This window comes from Danaus plexippus, assembly GCF_018135715.1.
Source record: "Danaus plexippus chromosome 13 unlocalized genomic scaffold, MEX_DaPlex mxdp_15, whole genome shotgun sequence".
NCBI lineage: Eukaryota > Metazoa > Arthropoda > Insecta > Lepidoptera > Nymphalidae > Danaus > Danaus plexippus.
This window is the reverse complement of record NW_026869849.1, coordinates 4,889,242-4,913,850: the sequence shown is the minus strand read 5'-3', so window position 1 is coordinate 4,913,850 and position 24,609 is coordinate 4,889,242. Positions and strand designations below refer to the sequence as shown.

At 30.1% G+C, this 24,609-nt stretch overlaps 1 protein-coding gene across 1 annotated transcript; it reads left to right on the top strand.

Moving 5' to 3' along the window:
* Positions 1-17,824: 17,824 nt before the first annotated feature.
* On the top strand, positions 17,825-23,964 carry LOC116770412 (alanine--glyoxylate aminotransferase). The gene is made up of 8 exons (XM_032661873.2): positions 17,825-18,027; positions 18,772-18,939; positions 19,566-19,758; positions 20,107-20,272; positions 21,934-22,089; positions 22,889-22,981; positions 23,088-23,336; positions 23,448-23,964. The coding sequence occupies exons 2-8, from the start codon at positions 18,781-18,783 to the stop codon at positions 23,599-23,601; spliced, it is 1,170 nt and encodes a 389-aa protein (XP_032517764.2). The 5' UTR covers positions 17,825-18,027; positions 18,772-18,780; the 3' UTR covers positions 23,602-23,964.
* Positions 23,965-24,609: the final 645 nt, after the last annotated feature.

Here is a 24,609-nt window from a genome sequence, read left to right as displayed (position 1 = left end):
TATAGCATTTCATTTCTTAGTCAAAAGAGATTGACATATTTTAAAATATATGTACATTACATACTACAACTTTAATTTTTTTTTATTTACTAGTGAAAAACTAATTTTGTATTTAGTGATGTCTGTATTTCGCCAATTTACTAGAATTAATATGATATTTCGAACGATTTTTTCTAACTCGAACAACTTGTACGACATGTTTTAGTTACAATTTTTGTTCTTTTGTGTAAAAGCTTTCAGTAGTGGGAATTTCAAGAAGATTATATATTTAATATATTGGAATCAATTTGTGCTGTCTGCGTCTTTCCATCCGTCTTCTCGATTGATGGAAGCACTTCGATGTTCTAAAGAAGTCCTCTAAATATACTTTGAGTTATTCTTGAGCTACCGCGGTGATAACACACTGATGATTGATTAATACAAATAAAGATTGAGGGGTTTAAGAATATATTTTTTGCATTAATTCATTATACCCAATATTTATCCGAAATCAAATATAAAAATCATTATAAGATTGTATAAAACGCCGTGTATAAATGATTCGAAAGGTAGTAATTTTTTGAGAAATAACGTTTGAGGTGACACTACATTAAAAATATATATATTTAATTTATGTTTGACCTATATATTGAATATTAAGGTTATAGAACATGAAATAAATCTTCTTTTAATTGCCAATCACAGGCTGCATTTGAGAAGAGCAGTTTTTACTGACTTTACGCACAGATTGACAGGAAAGGGTTTAAGTTCTAGCTACCGTCACTGTAATAAAAATGCACCAAAAATGTTGTATTCAATAATTATTTGCATACACTTTTGTTGCACTAGCGTATAAATATTTTCAGCTGCTATTTAACCACTATAAAATATTATAATATGTAGATTATTCTTAAAAACATTCAGAAAATCTAATCTGGTCCAACACTATAAGGATACACAAAAATATATTTCCGTTTTTTCTTTTTATATGTTATATATTCTAAGCTATTTTATTTTCTGAGCCCGTCGTTGGAAATCATAGAAGCCTTTGGAGAACAATAAGGATCCCCGCTGTGTTGAGTCATATTTTCTTTTTAGTTTAAATATTAAGTTGGTTTTATAACCTTAGGAGATTATAATTTCTTTTTATATTACTAAAAAGGGCTAAAGCTAGTTGGACCTTATTATTTAGAAAACGTTTATTGGGTGTATGCCTAAAATTATTTTGTTAAATTTTTGAAAAAGCTTTTTACTTATTGTTTTTAATATATTTAAAAAACGGTGAACTCACAAAGAGTGTAGGAATAATCGAAATATAAAAAATAAAAAGGTCCAATTCATAATCCTCAAAACGTAATCCTCTAAAAGCAAAGACTATTTTATTAATAGGGCATTTGATTTATACTAAATCTCAAAATAAATGGCAAATAAATATATTGTTTTTGTTTATATATGTAAACAAAATATAATACAACATTTTTACGTTATTTACTTCTTTAACGTACAAGTTAGATGACAAGTTTCTTACGATCAATATTGAATAAAGCTGTTCAAATAAAATGAAGAGGGAACTTTCTTTAAGTTTTATATTTAAAGCGTTAAACTTATTGGTAACGAATTTACTTACTTCAAAGTTGATTAGTGAGAAGTCTAAACTTAGTTCCAGGCGCTTTAAAAAATTAAAGTCCTTAAACTCCCAAGTCTCGGCTTTGTGATATTGGCTAATGGAATTGTAATCTATTTCCAAATAAAATACTCTTATCTTAATCTTTTATTTGACTACACAAAATAAGGCTTACAAAAACACTGCATATCTACATTAGCCTTAACATTTAAATCTAGTGATAACTATTAACTAGTGACATAATAAACTAGTCTAGGATAATGTAAGTTCGTCAGTACACAGTAATTTATCGCTTCTGATGCATAAGTAATAAATGTGTAGTGCAGTGACAGGTATGTGGCAAGGGTTGGATCTTGGTAGAATATGTAAAGCCTAATTCTGTAATGTGTGTCAGATGTCCTCTCAGGTGTTATGCAACTAAATAGCTTACTCGGACCTTCACCAATATTAACTACCTTATGTTATTTAGACAGTAATCCCATTGGTATAGCAAACTATCTGTTCAAGTTAATATAACGTTCACGTACGTAATAATGTTTGTCAAAATACTTATACCTTTATTTTGATTAAGGAAAGCATTAACTATAAATTATAATGAACTAAAAACGATATAATATTATTTCCATATCGAGTACACTGTACTTGCTCAAGAAACAAGATAATGTTTTTCTTAATAATAAAACCAGCGGACTGTTTCCGATTTCTGAATATTACTTTTGATTCATTATAAGTTATAACAAATAATAATCAACTGTTAGTAGGTGTGATTATTTAAAATAAAGTGAATGAAATTTTGATATGATATGTTTAATTATTTTTTTTTTTTATAAATCTCCAAAACCTGGATAATTTTCAGCTTTTGTTTGCTACATCGTCTGTATAATTATGATAATTACGTTTTTTGTACTCATTACATGTTTAGTCTTATATTTTTGGTATATTTATTTTTTGAAACTTACTATAAAAATATATTGATAGTTTAAATATAGAGAATAAATAGATTCAATTTGAAGTCAAATCACGATTTAATTTTTTTTTCTGGTGTCTTTTATTAACACACATCTGTTTTCTCAGAATACGGAATTCCATATATGTTTGTTTTTGTTTTTATGGTAATAAAAAAATTGTGGTTTGTGATGACATAAATATATACTAAAGCCTTCATTAATGATTGCAATTGCAATATTAAAATGGACGGGTAATCATGGGAAGGGATCTCTTATCTATTTTGGATAGTATCAGCATTTCAAATCTGCAATAATCTAAAGCCATTACTAGAAAGCCCAGACGGATTTTATGGGCTATTTGCTACTTTCACTAATTATTGCAAATATGATACCAGTGTGATCCGGATATTACTAATAGGAACCACTGAATCCGCCTTATTATAATTACTTTCGAGACTTGAGTAAACTGGGGAGCTTTATTTCCACGGTATTTCTTTATATCTGTTCTAATTCTGGTTAGATCACATAAAATTTCAGTCGTTAATGTATTCGAAAAAACAGTTTAATCGCAGGGGTTTGTAGATGGAAATAGGCTAATACCTGGTAGATTTACACGCAAAATGTTGCTGTTCTCTGTAGGTTTAAGTTAATAAGAATATAAAAGGTTTTTTTTTGCGAACAGAGTTTTAAAATTAAGTCAGTATTATAAATATCTTGTAAGTGATAGATGACGCAACATCTCATTGGTCCGAAACTCATTGTGCGGAGGATTACGAACGGACATTGATAAATTGCTACTTACACAAGTTGGATCGTTCTAAACTTGCTGACCTGTAACTTATAAGTTTTTTAGTTAAAATTAAATACTGAAATATAAGTAAAACGTTTGTTTTTTTGTATTAATTAAATATAATACTCTTGTATTCTTTAACGAAATTGTATTATGATTCAACCATTTATGAAACGTTTCTTTATACATGTATAAATCTTACAAAAAAAAATATTTTTCCATATTAAAGAGAAGGAAATACACAAGATAAGAAACTTTTTATACTATCGAACTTCATTTTATGGAGACACGTGTTTATATAAACTTTTAATAATTACATAAATAACTAGATTTAATACAAAAATTAAGTTATGAATACAGCTATAGAATTAAAAAAGAAAAGGCAACGTTTCGTACACGTTTGGGAAAAATAGTGTAAATATTTTTCTCTTCTGCTATCCTATCTCCGCTTGTTATCTTGATTTGTAGGCTCTGTGGGTGCTCCGTATAAAAATAACAACCGCATATTCTGCAATATCTTATTCTCATTGCGAGTTAAAATAGATAGAATTTTGTTTTAAAAAAAGCACATGAAAATTTTATTGCATAGATCTTTTGTATCGCTGTTTTCTTGCCCTTAATTGTTTCCATATACATGAATATGGTGTAAATATTAAGATTATGGATCATGCTGGAAAAATTGGTGTAGGAGAATCAACCCTGTGAAATTATAAATATAAAATTGTTTCATACAATAGCTCATCGCACGGAGATTTACCAGCATCTGATAGAAAACTGGTGCCCACAAATATATTACTACTGACTACACTGATTGACTTCATTTTGATGAGGGTGAACATACTCACTTTTGAATGTCAATTACTTAACAATTATTCGATACCATTTTCTGAATAGAAGAAAAGTATTTGTAAAAAACATAGTAAAGTAAAGTAAGAAAGGGTTAAAAGGCTGAATTACATTAATAGCATCAAGTAATATATTTAAAAAGTTATATGGAACTAGATAGACCTTATATAAAGCTGGTGTAAAGTTGTTTTGGAAGAACCAGAGAGGAAAGTCGTGTTAGTTTCAGATATTTCAGTTGTGTCTTGACGTCTACTATTTGGTTAAAATATATTTAAACTCTTAGTAAAGTTTATGTGTTTTATATATTTTTGTCAATGAAACACAAATAGTTACAGATGGTTGAAATATGCACAACAATGTGATTCCGTAAACGTTTTATTTACATCACATTGCTTTAAAGGTATTCGTTACATTACGGAATGTTTCTTGTCAAAAACAGGAGTTGGAGGAAGGAGAAAAGACATTAATATTAAAAGTGTAATGGAATCATAGTCTACTAGGCTTAAAACATAGAGTTTTCTAGATTTTAAAATGTAAATAATATTAAGTAATACCTTTCAAGTTTAATGATCAAGGGTTCCCGACGCATAATTTGTGGTACTAACAAATGCGCTCAGATGTCTATGTCGTATATGCCCTATAATAATGAATTTAGTTATAAAATGATACTATTATACAGATGATAAAATAAACAAAGGGAGCCTATGGCCCTTCAATATATTGTCTATGTGAATGGAATTGATAAAATTGAACTGTCTAACTTTCTATTTTTGTAAATACATACGGCATTGCTTTTGATAGCGGAGGGTTTGCAGTCCAAGTCACAACACAGGCCGCATGTTTAAATGGGATTTCGTGTTAATAAATATTAATTCAAATAAAGCTACAAACGCAATCCATCTCGAAAGCTACAAACGCAATCCATCTCGAAAAAAGAACTAGGAATAAAATGTTCTATTTCTTGAAGATTCTTTAACAGAATTTTGCTCGTATGCATATTGAACGATTAAAATTCAACTCTGAATTGGAAAAATTCTTTGAAATAAATAATCACAATAAAAGGAAACTCGTTGATTACTTTCTTCAAATCAGAATATATCAAATAGTTTTATAAATTGAAATTCGACACTATGAATAGTCACTTTTTAGGAAGGACAATCCTATGGGTATTCTATATTGTAGTGCCATAGTTGTTGCTTCATATATGGGTGAGGAAACTTAGGAAGCAATAAACGTGCTTTGATTTTTTTCAGACACTACCCAAAAAAGCAAAAGCCGAAAACTTGTAGTTGTCAAAATGAAAATATCAGAAGACTGTCCAGCAATGAAGAAATATTGTTTTTATAATCAGCAATCTCTTTCTATCTAGATATTAGTCAAGTTATATATTATGTACTTCTTTTCGGTTGTATATGTCCCTAGTTACATTCCCTGCTCTGGTATACAGAAGTACAAGTCTATGAAAATAAAAAACAAAAATTTTGTCGCTATCACTAGTAAGACTAATGTAAACATACATAATGTGACCTGTCAGGAACTTATATACCATAAAATGTCGTTTTCCAATCAAACAAATTAACTCTAGATCGACTCTTTCTACTCTTTCTCTCTTTCTACTAAGGGATTTTATACAAAAATTGATACTTTATGAGGGTGAATATAAATATTATAATTAATATTTTCTATAAAAGCTATACAGTCCATGTATCTTATATATAATGTATAACATTTTTAGGGAAACATTTCAAGAAAACCGATTTTATTTTCTACGTTATTTAATGAAAGCTGGTTGGGATATAAATGGGGGTTAGCTATTTTAACAAAATAAACAAAATAAAGGCAACAATTCAATTAGCTTCTCCGTTTAGTTTGCACTTACTTACGTAAATAAATGGAGAGGCGAAGGAATAAAGACTGTTTGGTTTGTAAGCAATTGAAATGATTGTTTCACTTACCATTTAAACGGATCGATATGAAATTCAAATGTAAATATAAACTGTTACCTACATATATTTCAAACCACACACAACATTTGAAACGTTGACAGCAATAGTCTTGAAAATATATAAAGATAATAGGCATCTATTTTTTCTGCATATAAACGAATAATTTAATAAGCAAACAATATAAAATTCGCAGTTCATAAAAATAATTCCCTAAAACAACTTTTTGGCAATATAAAGTGAAATCCCATTTCTATTTGTTGGCGTCGCGTCGGAACACTCCCGTGGGAAAACTGATAATAGACTGGTTGTATTGTAACTAACTTTGATTCTCAACTTCGTTGTAGGTCACAGTGCGAACTTATAACATTTGTAAGCCAGAACTATTATTCATATGAAAATTATATGAACATTTTATTTCCCACATCATTTTGAACAAACTTTGACAGGGACAGATTAGGAGGCAAAAATTGTGTTTCATAATTATATAATATTTAGTAACAACTTTTATAGATCTGCTAAAATTTAAATTACATATGTATTATATATCGTCTTATATTTAAATATAGAAATTGGCCTAGGTCTAACATTTCGTCGACTGTGGCCAAGCACAAAATAGTTTAAAGATATTACTGTGGTGGATCGACCATAATTAATTACTTCAAGTTCAGTAGAATATATTGAATATGTGTATGTCGAGATCATGATGGTGTGCGTAATATTAATTTTAATTATTTTTCTATATTTATGGTAGTTTTAGATGAATAACACAACCTTGCGGACTTATTCTGCACATTAACTCTGAATGTTAAATTAAATGTTAGTCCGGTCTCACAATTATCTTAAAACTTTCGCGTCACGTATCAATATTATGGTAAATATAATATTTTGTTATGAATATATATTCAATTTCAACACAATCACAAATGCATTTTTATTTGCAATATGACTCTTCCAAAGTTCGTGAATGATGAACTCAATGCATGTCTCAAAACTTATATAATCTCTAAATAAATGTTAAAAAATTAAACAATGACAATAAATATGAAAAGGGGAGTGTGAACTATGCATATTATATGCCAAAAAAAACGTATAAAATAATTTTATGTAGGGCATTAAAATACAGAGCTAACGAGAGATATCAAAAACGCTTCAGACAGTTTTAATGAAATAAGCTAACTATTTGGGACAAACATTTCAACAAGCTGCCCACGGTATTCAGACGAGTAAAGTCTCGAATTGTTAATGATTTATAATGTCAAGTGTCCATCCATCAAACCAACCGGTAAAATTTTGGTAGAAATTGTAATTCCCGAATATATACTATGTATGTTGTGGTCAGATTATAACTCGTTTCAATAGAACCAACTCTTTACAGCATCCTATTTAGCAAAACAAGCTGTAGGTTGATGTATTTACTTGGTTTCAAATGGATAAATTTATAAATATATTTGCAGATACCGATGTCTTAAGGTTTGTTATCGTACGATGTGAAGCGGAATCTAACAAGGAATTCAAGACAAAATTCTTTTGTATTTTCTTCCACGTATACTAAAGATAACAAGGACCGAGGAAAATTCATATGTTTCAATACGAACATTGCTCTTGCATAATAAAAATATTATGAAAATTATATTAAATAATCATGAATAGTACAAAGAAAAGGGTCAATTACTTTCATTATTATTTTTGTAATCTGTGACATTAAGTAAACATTTGATTATATATTTCTTTATATGTCCGCTTCATGTTGCAACTTCAGCAAATGCTCAGAAATCAAAACTAACCCTGTCTGGTGAGGGTCCTCTATTTTAACGAGCAATCCTTTTTGTTATACTTATGTACATCACAAGCCATAAAACTATAAGACAGCAAAGTTAAAATGCTACTGTGACACTGGGATTAATTACCACGATAAAGCTGCACTCACACTGTAATGTTTACATTTGTAAGGCCAAAATGTTGACAAGAAGCATTTTCATTGTAAAGTGAGCGCTTGCTTCCACTTGCTATGACACAAGTACCGTTGAAAACTGCAATAGCAAGTTTTGTGTTCCTTTGTATGAGTAACACTTGTTATTATGGTTAATTACAGCAGAGAATCGTAAAGAAAAACTCCATTATTCATTATTTAAGAGAATTTTTTTAATAAAGACAGTTTTTTTTCTGAATAACTAACTATTTTTCTTTCCCAAACATACGTATATTTTCTATTTATTAATTTATATTACATACAATGAAAAGTCAATTGAGTGACGAAAATGAATATTAAAATGTGTTGATATCAAATCAAATTTTAAGAAATATAAAATAAAGGATAATAAAATTATAGTAAAATAAAAATATTCTTATATTTTTTTATAAATAAAAATTATATTGTTTGAGAAAATATAAGTGAACAACTTTTATCATATTATTCACTTTATTACTCACGAATTATTGATTCATATTATAAATGTTCTATTGTTAAATTTTTATTACTTTAGTCATTGTCAATCTCAAATCAAACTCAATACTTCATAAATTTGTTTTGGTGTTGGTGATCGGAAAGAGGTCAACGATATCACTACTGACGAAGTACTCAATCCAATCTAGATAGGGTGAAAGTTACAGTTAGCCTTTGAGGCGTGATATAGTCTATGGGGTGCACAATCAGCGCTCAGACTAGACTACCCTTAAGTTAAAGTAGATACCATAAACGGTTGTTTACGTTTGAAATACGGTCTTCAATTTTTCATATTTGTTTATAAATGGTCATTCAAAAACAAAGTCAAAAATTTAAGATCAAAATTATTTTACCCAAAACCTAAGAAGAAAATTTAACTATAAAGAAGTCTAAGTCACTTAAAACTAGATTTTATATCTATAATTTAATCTTTTCGCAAAGGTAACGTAGGTAAAGGTTTTCGATAAAATTGTCATAATAGATTATAATTTAAAAAGTTTTATTGTTGTGTGTAGATTTGAAAATAATAATAAATCAATAATTAAAGTATTAACATTTAAATTATAATAATACAGTTTTAGCGATGAAGTTTCCCAGTCCCACGTATAATGACGTAAGTGTAGTTAAAACTTAGTAGCCAGTTTGTTAACGAGTGTAGTATAAGTTGGTGGCAAGTTACAGAGTAATTTTGGATGAACGCTTCACGCGACGCCGACAAAGATTTCAGGTCGGGTTTTATGACTTACTTGTTCTAGTTTTAATTAAATAACTCCTGTGATTGCAAATTGTTTTCTTGCGATATTACTTTGATGCCAAATTATATGTTATGGCTATACCATTTTACATAAACTTTAATAATGCGAACCTATATTAAAAAACAACGTGCATATATTGACAAAGTCTTCATAACATAATTGTGGTGAAGAATAAATAAAAGCAAAAAAATATGTAATTTAAATTGGGTGGAGTTGAGATTTTTAATAAAATTTGCAATAACCAGAAAGGAAAACAGACTTATTAGATATAATGCAATTGCTCTGTCGTTAATAAAGATGTTCGTAGGAGGGGAAACCAAAGAACAACACACATTTATGTTTTTCTCTAAGTGTTTTCTTCTTTGCAAGTGCTGAGTGCTTCTTTCTTTTAAATGAAGTGTTGAAATTTTCATCAACCTAGTTCTTCTATATGTTATATTTGAAAACATTATGGACTACAACGATTTATTAACATGTTAAGATAAGTACCACATAGTATTTTCTGAATTTGTCAAGGCGAAAGCTTTGCGGGCTGTAGTAGGGACAAAGCAAAGAGGGATTGATTGGGAGCCAGTTTCTTATTCTAATTCAAGGCGGTGTGCGAACAGTTTCGCAATATGTACAGTATTAAAGAATTACAGGTCCATCACCATCAACAAGAAACTCCTGATGCACCTAGGAGAGCACGATTTGTTTAGCGATCATTAATATGGATTTAGCCATGGTTACTCTACTAGTGATCTTCTACTGTATTTCCCTAACTGCTAGAATTCTGTTATTCACAGTCAAGGATTGAGCCGTAAAAACTTCAAAGAAATGTGGTGTTCTGAAGAAACAGGGCATTAACGCCATTAACCATTGAGCCAACGGTCACTTTATATCATCGCATCGCCTGTCATCCTCACACAGTGCGGTCTCTGAGGAATTTCCTCCCACGAAAGATGGAATAAACTCCCTGCCGAGGTTTTGCTACTGGACTACTTTACTTGTTATTTCAAGAGAACGGGCATCAACTCATAAATAAAACCCCTGGTATTATAGGCATTTATAGACTTCAGTGACGGTTTAACATCAGGCGGGCCATACGTTTGTTTGCTATCGTCACTATATGAAAAAAAATAAAGCTTTTTCCTACAACTGTAGTTTATTTTTTGTTTTGTTAGTTTTTAAAACTAATTAGCAACATGTGGCTTTAAAAAAGCAAACTTTTAAGAATTTTTTAAAATTTTAATGTACACATATGTTATCCTAAAAAAAAAACAAAAATATATAAGCTTTCAGCAAACTTTTTTTTTAAATAATTTATTTTAAAAATCCCAGCGCTATTTAAATAAATCAATCGTATAAATAGGTACTGCACTTCATGAATATTATTCAAATCTCAAACCAAATACAGATATTTCACCAGACATAACTCAAAATTGAAGTTACTGTAACTTTAGCTATTCCGGTTGTAATACAGAAACAGTTTCCGTCTCCTGAAAACACACTGATCACTGTTGTTTAAAACTTAACCGAATAAAGATTTATTCAATGAACGAAATTTCTGTTCAAATCGAGAAAAGTAATCAAAGTTTTTGCTTGCTCCTTTCCATAATTATTTTCTATTTGAAATATTTTGTATATTATAATATGCGAGGATTTTTATTCTGCTACATTTTTTTACAAAAATGTTCAGTTATAAGATATTTTTTATATGATTACTTGCTCTCTCTTTGTCCGGACGGCAAAGTTACTTTTTAATATGGTAGGCTATTATTATGTGACTAAGTAGTATGTAGATTCCATTCCATCCGTATCCACCTATAGAGTCCAGTTACATATGTGCAGTCATCATGTCGGGAAGCTAGTACTATCTCTTACGAATATTCTTACCGATGGTTTTCTACTTTACAGTTAAGAAGTTATTTTGTATAGATCAAATCATCTATATTAATGTTGATAGAATCGGAAAATAATTTTAAAATAATGCAATTATTGGTCAATGTTAATATTTTCTTTATAATCCCACTAAAGTTATGATTTTTTTAATAAAATTAGAAACAATATAACAATTTTTCTTTAATCTTTCTGTAATCGGTGTCGGAGAATATTAAGAATATTCTCTGAAGACAAATACTTTATCCTAAGCAACAGGTGGCCTTAGCTAAGTTTACTGTGATCAAAAAAATACATGAATGAGGAAAGGCCGTAATGGGATATATTTATAATTTTTCAGTGAAAGAACGAACACAATGTATTATACGAATTTTCGCCGCACGAAACTACGTATACAGTTGATTGTAGTGTGGTTGAAGATGGAAATGAGATCTGGAGAACTAAAAATAATAAGAAAATATTAATAGTTACATAAGTTACATAACTATGATTCAGATTTCTAATTCCATATGACAAAGTTATAATTCACTTATTATTCTGTCAGATAAAGTTTTTAAATCAGATGAAAAGTACAAAAAAAATCTAAGCATATTTTTTACATATATAATAAATGTACTAAAGCTACGCAACAAGAACTTAGTGAAGTCAACTAAATGAAAATTGCGGTGGGCCACGAGAGAAACGAACTGTGAAAATAATGGCCTTCCAGTAATGCGACTAACATCGACTGATGCACACGCCGCTGCTCACTCCGCTTCGATAGGAAGGTCTAGACGATATTTTTTTCGCCTGAATTGTTAATTACATGTTGAAATTCGTGAACTTCTGAGTATTACAAAATTTATTATAAAATTCTTTACTTCACAAACACTTAAAGAGATCTAAGACCTTAATGAAATAAATGAAACTAATATTTATCGGATTACTGCGCGTATTTTATTATTTTAAAAACTACATACTGCCGACGTTTCATTCACTAAATCTATATATGAGTTATACTACTTTTTAATTAATTTAAAATCATTTCATTAAAAGACGTTGCAGATTCCTGTTTATAATTAATTAAAAAGATTTTTGGATTTTGCGTTTTATAAAAAGTTCTATAAGCTTATCAAACTATTTCAATTTTAAAACTCAATACAAATTAAAACATGAGAAAATCCAAAGGAACATTAAGTTTCCGAGAAAAGGAGATTTAATTTAAAAATTTGTTTTCAGCCTCACATTCTGTTTAGGAAAAGGTCCCTGGACCAGTATTTTTTGAGAGGAAACCAGCTGTTTGTTAATTTAAAAGCTTTATTAGTGTAATAAGAAAGTCCCTAAATAAATGAAAATGTGACCGTCCGTCTGTATAAGAGAGGCCAGATGATTGCTATAAGCTGGGCCTTAATTTATAAATTAAATTAACGCTTCACGCAATCGAGGTTAGATAGCCAGACTTAAATTTTTGTTTTGTTAATGTCAAGAAATTTGTACATTATGATTTCAAGGTTTCTAATAATTAATAGGAAATATAAATTTATGGGTAACTTTCTTAGCTATCTAATTGAAAAATATTAATTTTAATTGAAATATACTTAACAACGTTGAGAAAAAAATGTTTGATAACAGTACAAAGCTTCCTATAGAGTTTATATCTAGAAAATTACACAACCATGTTTATGTTATAGACTCAGTTACCTATTTAGAATATTTGAAATACTTTCTGAAATGGAAACCTTCTATCTAAGACCACTTGACCTCATTCAAAGAAGATAATTAATGACGATGCATTTTGTTTTATCGCACCACTAATATGACGAGAACAAGTATATATCGTTACTCTTACAGTTATCATACAAGTATGCACATAAAGAGTCAATCAATTCAACCTTTTAACGAAAAAGTAATTACATATATTAAAGAGGGCTTGTTAATCTGAAACATTAAAACAAACATTTAAAGAAACATTAAAAAAAATTTAGGTTGAGAATTAAAATATATATTTTAGAACAGAACGAGAGCGAATACGTGAACCTCTCATATATATTCTGGGTTATTTTTTTAATTTCTTACTTTTATTATAAAAGCGAAACTTCATGAGATTTTACAGAATTATGTTACTCTTTTACGTAAAAAGCGCGCAACGGAATTTAAATAAGTTTACAGTAATATTAGACTTCATCAGGATAAGATAATAAGGCTGTAATTTATCCTTAAATTCCGTAAAGTTGTCGTAGGATCAAGGCATAATTATTAATTATTGTCGCTTGAGTGTTCGGATCTTCAAGGAAGCCTGAAGAAAAAAATGTCTTATATGTTAAGACTGCAAGTAAAGCTGTCTGTTTTGCTACGAGTGGCTAGTAGTTGTTTATTTTTATTGACTATATTTATGACGCCTATTTACAGGGTATCCCAAAATGATCACGTCCCAGTGACACAGGAGTTAGATGAGCTTGAGATCTATCAGAAAATCACAATTTGATCTCAGTAAAAATATCATGGTTTTCGAGATATTCGCACTTTTTTAATTTTTTTTAAAAATCGCTACCTTGTGTCGGATTTTCTGCTATTGTTGCCTTGAATAGCTTTGGATTGTAATTTTTTTTTATTGTTCTGACATCTTGAATAGCTTATCCAAATATTAAAATTATTATTTTACCGAGAATTACTTTAATTTCAAAAACAATAAATTGTTTTTCTGTGACTCGTGACCTTTTGAAAAGACAAACATTAACTTTGACTAGCTGGTGTGGAAAAAAATGTATCACACGAGTTTGCAAATAATTTTAAAAAGTGGTCTATTTAATGTTGATTCAGGAATGGTAGAACACTAGTAAGTTTTTGGTAAAAACTTTGACATTTCATTCTTTTTTTCCTCATACAGGTCCCATTCGCCAAATTCATTTTAAATAAAAAAGATTCAATCATCTGAACTTATCACAGTACAATTTGTTGATAATAACTCAGTTAATAAAAATGAAGTGGAGATAATGATTCCTATTTGTTATCTCGTCCTAGTTTTATTCTTTGAATGTCAGGTAGTAAACTTCTTAGCTTTTGGGTCTTTTTAGTGCATACGATGCAATGCGATAGGATATGAGCCCAACGCCGGCGCGTGATTGGTTTATCGGTCGCCTCTTATACCCCGTACCCTGCACGCCTGTCCGATTACACCAAACGCGTGCAATTTTTCGTGTTATGCTTCAAAAGCATAGAGAAGATACCAACTTTTTTAATATGGTGTTGTGGTGCAACGAATCCGCATGTTTTGGAGATGGTTATTTAAACCTCCACAACATTCATAGCTGGCAGTTGGAAAACCCACATGAGATGAGAAAAGACCGGGTTCAACACCAGTTTAAGATAAATTTATGGTCTGGTATCTTAAATGGCCAAATAATAGGTCCAATTGTGCTGCCTCCGATCTTACATGGCGAAAGTTACCTGCAATTTTTAGAGGACGAACTACCTCTTCTTCTCGAGTATGTGCCATTAGCATTGAGAAGAAGGATGTGGTTTCAAAATGATGGGTGCCCAGCTCACTATGCTCGCAACGTACTGAGGTCAAATTGTGATTTTCTGATAGATCTCGAGCTCATTTAACTCTTGTGTCACTGGGACGTGACCAGTTTGGGACTCCCTGTATATATTTATTTATATAAACTATTTTTATTATAAAAGGCTCTGAATTGTTTTTTTTCAAAACTTACTTTTGGTGGTATGAAAAAAAAAATAACCAAAGACTACCTATTTTATTTAAAATAAAGTTCAGAAATATTACTTGTTTAATGTGCATTAATGTGCTTCCTACTCCGACATCAGAAGTGGGATCGGAAGAAGCTGCGTTCTCAATTACTGCCTCTCTGTAGAGGCTGTCCTCAGTTCCATCAGTCACGTTGGTAACTGGGACAACTTTGGGGTACCGCATTACCTGACGTATAACCGATTGTGGTATACAAAATAAAAAAATCAGAGAATAGTACCTCTGAGGTTTACATGTGTTATTACCCTTGAGCAAACCTCGTACCCATGATGTATACTTATGAGAACCATGAGATTCTGTAGGGATGCCTGGTGGAGTCGTGACAAGATAAGTGTACATCACAAAGTGATACCTCTGAGCTAATCACGTGCTACCCTTGAGCTAACCACAGGTCCTTGATGTATCCTTAAGAGAACCATGAGACAACGTAGGGATGCTTTGGGAATTCATGAGTAGAATTGTAGTCATTCGTTTTATAAGAACTTACAAGATTCGGTAACAAAGCCCTAAGTCGATGTCTTCCGTTACAATATATATCATTTTCAAAGCAATCACATGAATTTCTCACAATAAACCTAGCTCAAACATAAACCCTTAATTTCAGATACCTATGTAACATTACAACAACGGCTGGCGCTGAGCACGCGCCGCCTGTCAGGATGGCCGTATCGGCTCATAACGACCAGTCTTTCTCTTCTCAGGTGACCAGATAATCTTATCCAAGTACCTCAGGTACTAACGACTACAAGCGCAATATTGAAAAAAAGGAAGAACAAAAAAAATATTTAATTTTGGACTTCAAAATGGCCGCATCGGCGCAATTCTTATTTGAATAACTAATAATTGGGGGTAGTTGAAATTATCAGGTGTCACCCGCATGTTACCTGTGTTAGTGAAGTCACAACAATGTTGGTATAAATAGAGGCGAGAGTACAGATTGCAGAGAGTCTCGATTAAGCCGTATCACGGTACGGACCTCTTCGAAGTAAGGGATTCGTCAAAAAGTCTAGGGGTTACTTTAATACCTCAGAGCCTGAATGACATTTACGAATAAAGTCATTGATGATGTCAGTTATGCTGACGGCACTCTTTTTACAAACTATGGCTTACTCCGACATATAGGTTTTATTTTATCATTTGCTAAGTGTCTGGGGTGTTTGATAATGTTTTGCAATCTATGTAGTTATTTTATTTTTCATAACAATATTTACTATTCATCTCATTCTAGCCAAATAAGCTATCAATACGGTCTTCTAAAATAAAAAAAATAGGCCATAAAGAATTAGTTATATCCCTACTTTGTCTTTATAATGAACTATATTTGAAAATATCGAGTATCGAACCCAAAAAAGTATAAATTTGAAAAATTGTATTAATGAAGTAGATGAGTAGTAAGGGCGTATTTTTTAATGGTTCTGATTGGCATTGCTGTGTTTAACTAATACGTTATATAATACCTGACCTTTTCAAAGTTTTTGATAATTTTTTTACATTCATTGAAATATTTTGGAGCGTCAAGACTTATTAACAAGTTTATTTGGAGCAGAATATCTTGTACAGATATTATCTATGGAACCCTTGAAGTATTAACATGAAGATTAATATTTTTACATCAATGCTTTATATTTAACTAATATAATTGTTTTATAAATTTAACGTGTTTAAATTGTGTTTATCATTTTTCTTTCCTAAATTTTACACAGATCACTTGATAAGAAGAACTCTTAACTTTATGAAATATATTAAATAAAAAAAAGAAAATCATAGCGAGTTGAAAAATAGATGTGAAATGGCAAATACAAAATCATAAAATAATCATGTTTATTGAATGAAATGACACAATTGAAAAAAGGACAAATCATTCCTGTTTTGCTAGCAAAATTATAACGTTTAGTAAAGTTTAAAATTTTATCATTCAAATATAAAATTTTAAAGTTTGATAACTCTGAAAAAAAAAAAATTTTATGAATGCTTCATCGTTTTGCTACAAAGATAAACTTTATCGACAAAGTCTTATTTACTAAGGTCTGTCTAAATCGTCTTGCCGGTTCCATCCTCGGGGACAACATCCGCAGTTACGATGAGAATCAAATCAATTTGTCGGGACGACATTGTGTTCGTTCGATCTGTCTCTTCCAATCTCGTTTCGTCTTATCTCCTTGACTTTCACACTGATGACTTGCTACATAGGTCATAAGAGCATGTAATCGGAACTGATAACATTTGGAGCTTGATAGCACTCGCATAACATAATGATATAGAATTGAATCTTACTTTGCTTTATTAGATATCATTTATTTATTAGATATCATTAAATTGAATACTTATTAAATTATACATAAAAACAATTGTTAAGCAGTGGTTACCATCGGACGTTAGCGGTACACAAAGGCTGGCAAGCGAAGCTCGCCCCGGGCGCGGAGTTCTTGCCAAATGTGCCATCCGATAGCGCCAGAACATTGCTGCAAATTTACAACCACCCTATTAGCACTAAATCTAAACATTAACCCGATTCCGGTAACCAAACTTCACGCTTATTCGTCGGCAATATCGGTCAAACAGAGATAAATATATTTCCAAGCGACACCCTTATACTGTTGGCCAAGTCTGGAATAAAAATGGGAGTTAAAAAGGGCTTTAGTCAAAATTTTGTTATCTTGTAATATATTATTTATGAGAAAAAAGTAATACTTGGCTGTTAGAATATATCAAAAATATTAAATATTTACATATATTTGGAGATATTTAGCTTTTATGGCTGTATATACTGTACGCCTTTCATTGTACTAAAGTTTAATAAAATCTGTACTTCTAAGTATACGAAACTTTTAAAAAGAGCGATAAGACTAACAAACACAGTGATATAAAATCAGTCGTTAAACGTTCTTGATAACGTGTACATGAATTTGAATTTATATGTTATATTATATTGATAGCAAAAGATCAGAATATAGATTCAATTAAATATACATATGTCAATTTATTGTGTGATTTAGAGTAATAAAATTTTCTTTTTTCTCTTCTAAGAGTGTAGTCGTTGTATTGAATAAGGAATTTTTAAAGTGTTTGACCAGGTAACAATTACTATTAGCATTTTTTTTGTTTGAATCAGAAATATTGTCATACGAATGAAGTTTGAAAACCTTATTTGATTGGATTAGTCAATGTGAATTAATAACGAAGGGACTTTTTGTCGAAACTTAAGGAGTAGGTAATATTTTCGAGGAAATTTTATGAAGAACCTGCTTTTATAAACAATTTATAATTTAAGAAACCGACCAACATTTTAATCAGCTTTTTAACTAAATTTTCCTCCATTTTACTTATTGAAGTGGATAAATAAATTCATGTTACTAAATAAAGTTGTATTAGAAAGGATACACAAAAAGTTACTTATGTGAATAGGGATATATTAAAATAGTATTCAATTAAAAAATAAGGAAAATTATAAAAAAATCAACATCTATTTTGTTTTTGATTCAGATTAGTTAATTAAATATAATAACTTTATTTAAAATCGCTTTCATATTTTCGCTATGGTTATACAACATTATTTGAATAACATCTTATTAGTATTCATATTAACTAATCTATTTGAATAAAAGCATTGTAATAGATTATTCTATATGTAACTAAAGCTTCATAAAATGTGAATCTTTTTAAAAAATGTATACAGAAACTCAAAAAGAATATCATATTCAAAAACATCGGATTATATGCGTTCGCTCGTTTCGATGGGTGCCACAACAACTTTTCAAAGGTAAATTGCTCCAAAGAATATATTTTTAATGATAACTATTCAAATTGTTATATTTCAGACGAACAAGATGCTATCCAAAAAAGTTACTGTGCCAGTGCCAAGGATAACTGATCGTAAAGTCAGAAAACTTCTTCTGTGTGGTCCGGGCCCGTGTAACCTGTGGCCATCAGTTACTGAAGCCCTCACTCAACCTATTCTATCACCGTTGTGCGATGAATATTTCAGAGTAAATATTGATTTTATATTAAATACAGATTAATCTTTAAATGTGAATTCCGGTTAACTAAAATATATATAGAAATATATATAGAACTAACTAAAAAATATATAGAATTTTAAAAGATAATAAATATAGATCTTTTTATTTATCACCAAATTATGTATAATAATTGGCTATAAACAGCCCATGTTCAAGGAAAACAACAAAAACTTAGTAAATAGTTTGAATGATTTGATTTCGTATATAAATACATAATGTTTTATTAACATTTTGTTGAAAATTATATTACATTTAAAAAAATATAACGTCACTTTTAAAACTTTAATCAAGGACTATAAAAGAGATATTTGATTTTGATTCATAAATCTCAAAAATATTAATTTAGCAGAGAGTCAAATTGATTAAAATTTAAAAGTAAATCTTTCGCATCAAAAATTTCAACTGCGTTTTTCGAGACTATGTAAAATTATTATTGACGGTCTAATTGAAAAGTTCTTTTTAATAAGGCAATTGAAATGCTTATTAAATATGCGAATAATACAAATCTTCAAAAACAATGAACACATGGTTGACAAATGAACAAAATAAATAATTAGGTGTTCAGATGGACAAGAATGCGTTTTTTTTTTCAGATTATGGAAGATATTCGTAACGGCCTAAAATATTTATTCCAAACACAAACCGATTTGGTATTAGCAATCAGTGGTTCTGGCCACGCTGGGATGGAAACCGTCATATCTAATCTTATTGGACCGAAGGAAACGATGCTGATTGCTAGGAGAGGTATTTGGGATGAGAGAGCCTTAAACATGGCTACGAGATATGGTAAGTGGAATAGCAATTGTTCTTAAAGGCTTTTCTAGTTACAATTTTTGAATGGATTTATTCTTTAAAAACATTCAGTGAACTGGATGGACAAAACAGTAATACCAGGAAAAGTTTATTTATACCAAAAAAAAAAAAACAAAGTACCTAATTAGGAACGTTTGATCATGTCCTTTTGACATTAGATTCTGACTATATCTTTTAGGTCTGTTACAATACATCGCAAATGGTTTGACATACATGAATAATAAATAACAATACTCAATAAAATAATGTTCTGTTATTCTTTTCAGAGTAGTAGAATTTTAAGGTTTCGATCACGATAAATATAAAGCTAAATCATTACAGGCATTAATGCGGTAGAAGTTCGTATTCCTTTCACCACCACATTCAATTTAGAGCAGATTGAAGACGAGCTGCAGAAGTGGAAACCGACAGCCCTTTTTATTACTCATGGGGATTCTTCAACGGGTACAGTTCAAAATCTACAGGGATTGGGAAATTTGTGTCACAGGTGAGTAGTAATGAGGCTATTGAAAAAGATAATTTAAATATATATTTTTTTATTTGGAAGATAATTCATAGTCTCTTTGTTGTATTGTTAGTTTTTTTGCAATGTATTAATATTGCCCGTAAATTTGCATTGCATGTACGTACCACATTACAATTGAGTGATTGTGTGGCGACAAAACTCTTGAAGGTAAATTCCAGCACTTTAACACGCAAGCTTTTCGCAATATCAACACGACTTTAGTGTTTATTTTTAATCTAGACATCCATTAGCTAAGCAAACAGAAGTTACCCTCCGTTTTAATTGGATGTTTTAAATATCAAACTTGATGCGAGAATAATAAAAGGTATATTTTTATCTGGGTTAACGTTTCATTATTCAATGAGAGTTCTTGTTAGTAAAAATGTCACGCTGCTACACGATTTAAAGAGTCACGGACTCCTTGTGAAAAGACTTGTTGTTTGTTAGATGACTATTGTTTCTTTGTTTCACTGGCGATCAAACACGTACGAGTGCACTTTTTTTTATGTAACAAGGATAAAATGATATGCAAAAGGTCGAAATAGATATCTTCTGTAGTCATATGAATTCTGTTCTATTGATTGGATAGTTAAACTTGATGGCTGTTTTTTTTTTTTTTTGTATATTATTGAAATATAAAAATGTGTAAACGCTTGCATAGTATTTGTCTTTTATATTAATCAAATATTTTTATAATAAGCCAATGAAAATACTATTTTGCGCATTTATAATATTACAGTAACAAATATTTCAATTATAATTGTATTGTCTCTGTTTGTATCTTAAGGATTTACAATAATTAATTTGTTGTTACTTTTTAATAAATATAACTTTACAGGTTATTAATAGGTATAATAAGTATGGGTTTAAGGAATAACTATGAACATTTTTCGTTCGTGGGCATTACGCTGAAAAAGAAAACACGAAGTATTCTATAAAGGGCATATTAAAGCCGTTTTAGAGAGATTAATCTCGTTTTTATTCTTAGCTAAAAATTTGGAAATTCTAATTATAACGGGAGACCTTTAGTAGACAAAACATTCGTATACTATAAATTTTAATATCCATCTGCTAATTAGAATACATAAAACCTAAAATTTGTAACAGTTCGCATGATAAAGACTAAAATAGACGAAGGAAATAATTGGAGTGATTATATTTAATATGTGCTTGTTGTACTAAAATGAGTTCCGAAATAATACAGAGAAAATAACATTGAAATCAGATACCCTTAATACCCGGAGAACCTTAACATAAAAGTTATTAATTTTAATATTAAAAGGCAAAACCTAGATTAGCTGGGTGTCAGTTGTGAACCAGCATTTATAAAGTTGAACATAATTTCAACTCGTATAATATATCATAATCGTGATATTAACATCAAAACAATATTATTCTATATTTTTTTACAGTTATCGGGTAGTCAAGAGCCGTTATGTGATTTAATATCTCATGAATTATATTTTCATATCTGTTAGAAAAAAATGCTTATGATGTTTATTTATTTAAAAGGCCTAACTCATCACATAGTCTTTGATTATCCTCACTTAATATTAACTTAAACTTTCATTCTACATAACTATTTAGATTTCTTATTAAATTAGGAAGGGATTGATTTATTTGTTGCATGCTACTTCCTGCAGATATGGAGCTCTGCTTATAGTGGATACAGTGGTGTCTATAGGTGGGGTGCCGTTTTTCATGGACGATTGGGGCGTGGATGCAGTTTATGCATCATCACAAAAAGCTCTGAGCGGGCCAGCTGGAATATCACCGGTTGCTTTCAGCAAAAGAGCTGAGTATGTGCCATTGCTTTGGTAACGTAAAGACAAAATTAATAAAAAAATATTTATATTCACGTGTTTTGTGATACATGCACTTAACAAGAAGTACAGCCTTGAATAAATTTTGTGTAATTTATCCAATTTTTTTGGCGCCTAAAATTCCGTACGATAGAGCATTTCATAAACATACAAAATTTAATTGTCCTCTAGATACGTTTATAAATTATCTAGTGCAATCTAGTATTTCACCTTTGATCTCTTCCGACAACTCTTAAATGTCTCCACTTCTTCCTTAATAGTGCTAGCTACTCATGGAACCTCTAATTGAAGGCTTCCTGTGGAATATGATTGGAATTTGTTGACAAAATTTGGCTTTATCAGATTCACTTAAGGTGCTTTACCTTCAAAAGTGAACCTTGAATTGATCTTTGAAAGTTTCGTAATGCCATTAAATACCGAGAATTTAGCGAAAGCGAAGCAATTTTGAGCAGAGAAATACTAGTGCAGTACCTACTAACATAAGTTTAAGTGGACTGTGTAGGATATACTTATTATAAAAAAAACATGTGTTTCATCCATATGGCAAATTTCTACTGGTCCCATTTTTGTAATCCCTATTATAAAAACGTTAAATTAAGTTATATACATTACACTATTCGCATTTTAAAGTACTTCATTTATTTCGTATATTTACACTCCAAGAAACTCAATTGAGCGAGACGGCACAATACGAGTTTTTAATTCTGTATTGAAACTATTAGCTCAAATTATGTCATTTTTTTATTACTATGTAATTTAATTTTTATGTTCAAAGGATGAAAATAAATAGCAGAAAACACCAACCACCATTTTACTTCGACATCAAGATGTTGGCACAGCAATGGAACTGTTATGGAAATACTCGAGTGTTAGTATAATTTTAATCTTTTACAATAACATAACATTTATAATTTTAAAAGAATAAAAACAAAATAAAATGTTTATTGTATGTCTTCTACAAATAAATACTTCAGGTATCACCACACCATGTCTCCACCGTTAATGTGGGCGCTACGGAGAAGCCTGCAGGAAATCTGCACACGTACGCTTCCAGTGTTTTGGGAACAACATGCAACAATTACTGCACATTTTTGTAAGCGGTTGGAACAAAATGGCTTTGAACTGCTCATTCCTAAAGCTGAAGACCGCTTGGCAACAGTTACAACGGTGATATTACCAAAAGGCTACGATTACAAAGAATATATTACATATATACGGGATAAGTAAGTATATAATGGTCTTATTCTGGTTTTTATTTTGACACTGAAATTGTTGTCTATATTTAAACGTTAAAGACATTTATATTTTATGGTACAATAATAATTTATTTTCAGTCACAACATCCTATTATTTGGGGGCTTGGGTCCAACAGCGGGCAAGTCTCTGAGAATTGGCATTATGGGAGTCAATTGTACTAGAGAAACCGCTGATGCTATTGTAAATGCTATGATAGATGCCTTGAAGAATCTCAAGAAGTGTTCTTTATGAGCACTGGATAATGTATCTGTTAAATGGGATTTAATTATTATATTGGAATTGTGTTCCAGATACAACAACGACCTACTGATTATAATATGTTTTAATACCGAAAAATAAAAAAAAGAAGAATAGGGAATAAAGTTATATTTTACCTGCTGTTGTCATATTGTCCTATTTGTACGTAAGACTTTTATTAACCTAATTTTAGACTATAGCTAAAGGTTGTTTGATTTATGTATAAGAAAGTTGTTTTTTAGATTTTTATGTATTTGATTTTATATTTGATGGTAATTATCAGTTATAGATAATAGGTAATTCCGTGCTGAAAACTATTTTTACTTCAGAAATGAATAAAGAGGTGTTTTGTTTTTATTTTTTATCATACTTTTAATAATTTTGTTTTGTTTTTTTTTTTTAAATAAATCCAATTTTTGGTTATTCTTTTTATTTTAATTTTGTCAACAATACTTTATTTAGATGACTTTCTGTTTAGTGGAAGGGGTTAAAATTTATTAGAACCAAGCTCGATTTACTATTTGTTTATTTACTTATGATTGACAAACAGCTTATTATATAAAATATCGTCTGTTATGCATATACCATTTTACCGAAATAGTTACCACGGTTAATCTGATATAAAGTATACAAATTGCATATATACTAGGGATATGTTCCAAATGTGTCCAAATACCTTATTTTAAAATATAACAAAGTAATTAAGATTAAAATGAACAACAAGGTTCTTACACATAATACACACTGATTGAAGAAGAAAAACAAAAAGTGCATCAGAAATTTTATAGAATTGCTATTATTATTAAATAATATCGTTCGCATATTACAATCTTGCTGTATACTATATGATTCAAAAGGTGCTTGATGTTTTCCTTCACCCTACCACTGAACGCTATAAAACGTCTGGTTTTACAGATGACAGTACAGATCTAAGAACGATAAAGATATCATTCTTGGTTCTGATCTGATCTTATCTTATCTTCAATTAATGAGAACTGCTTG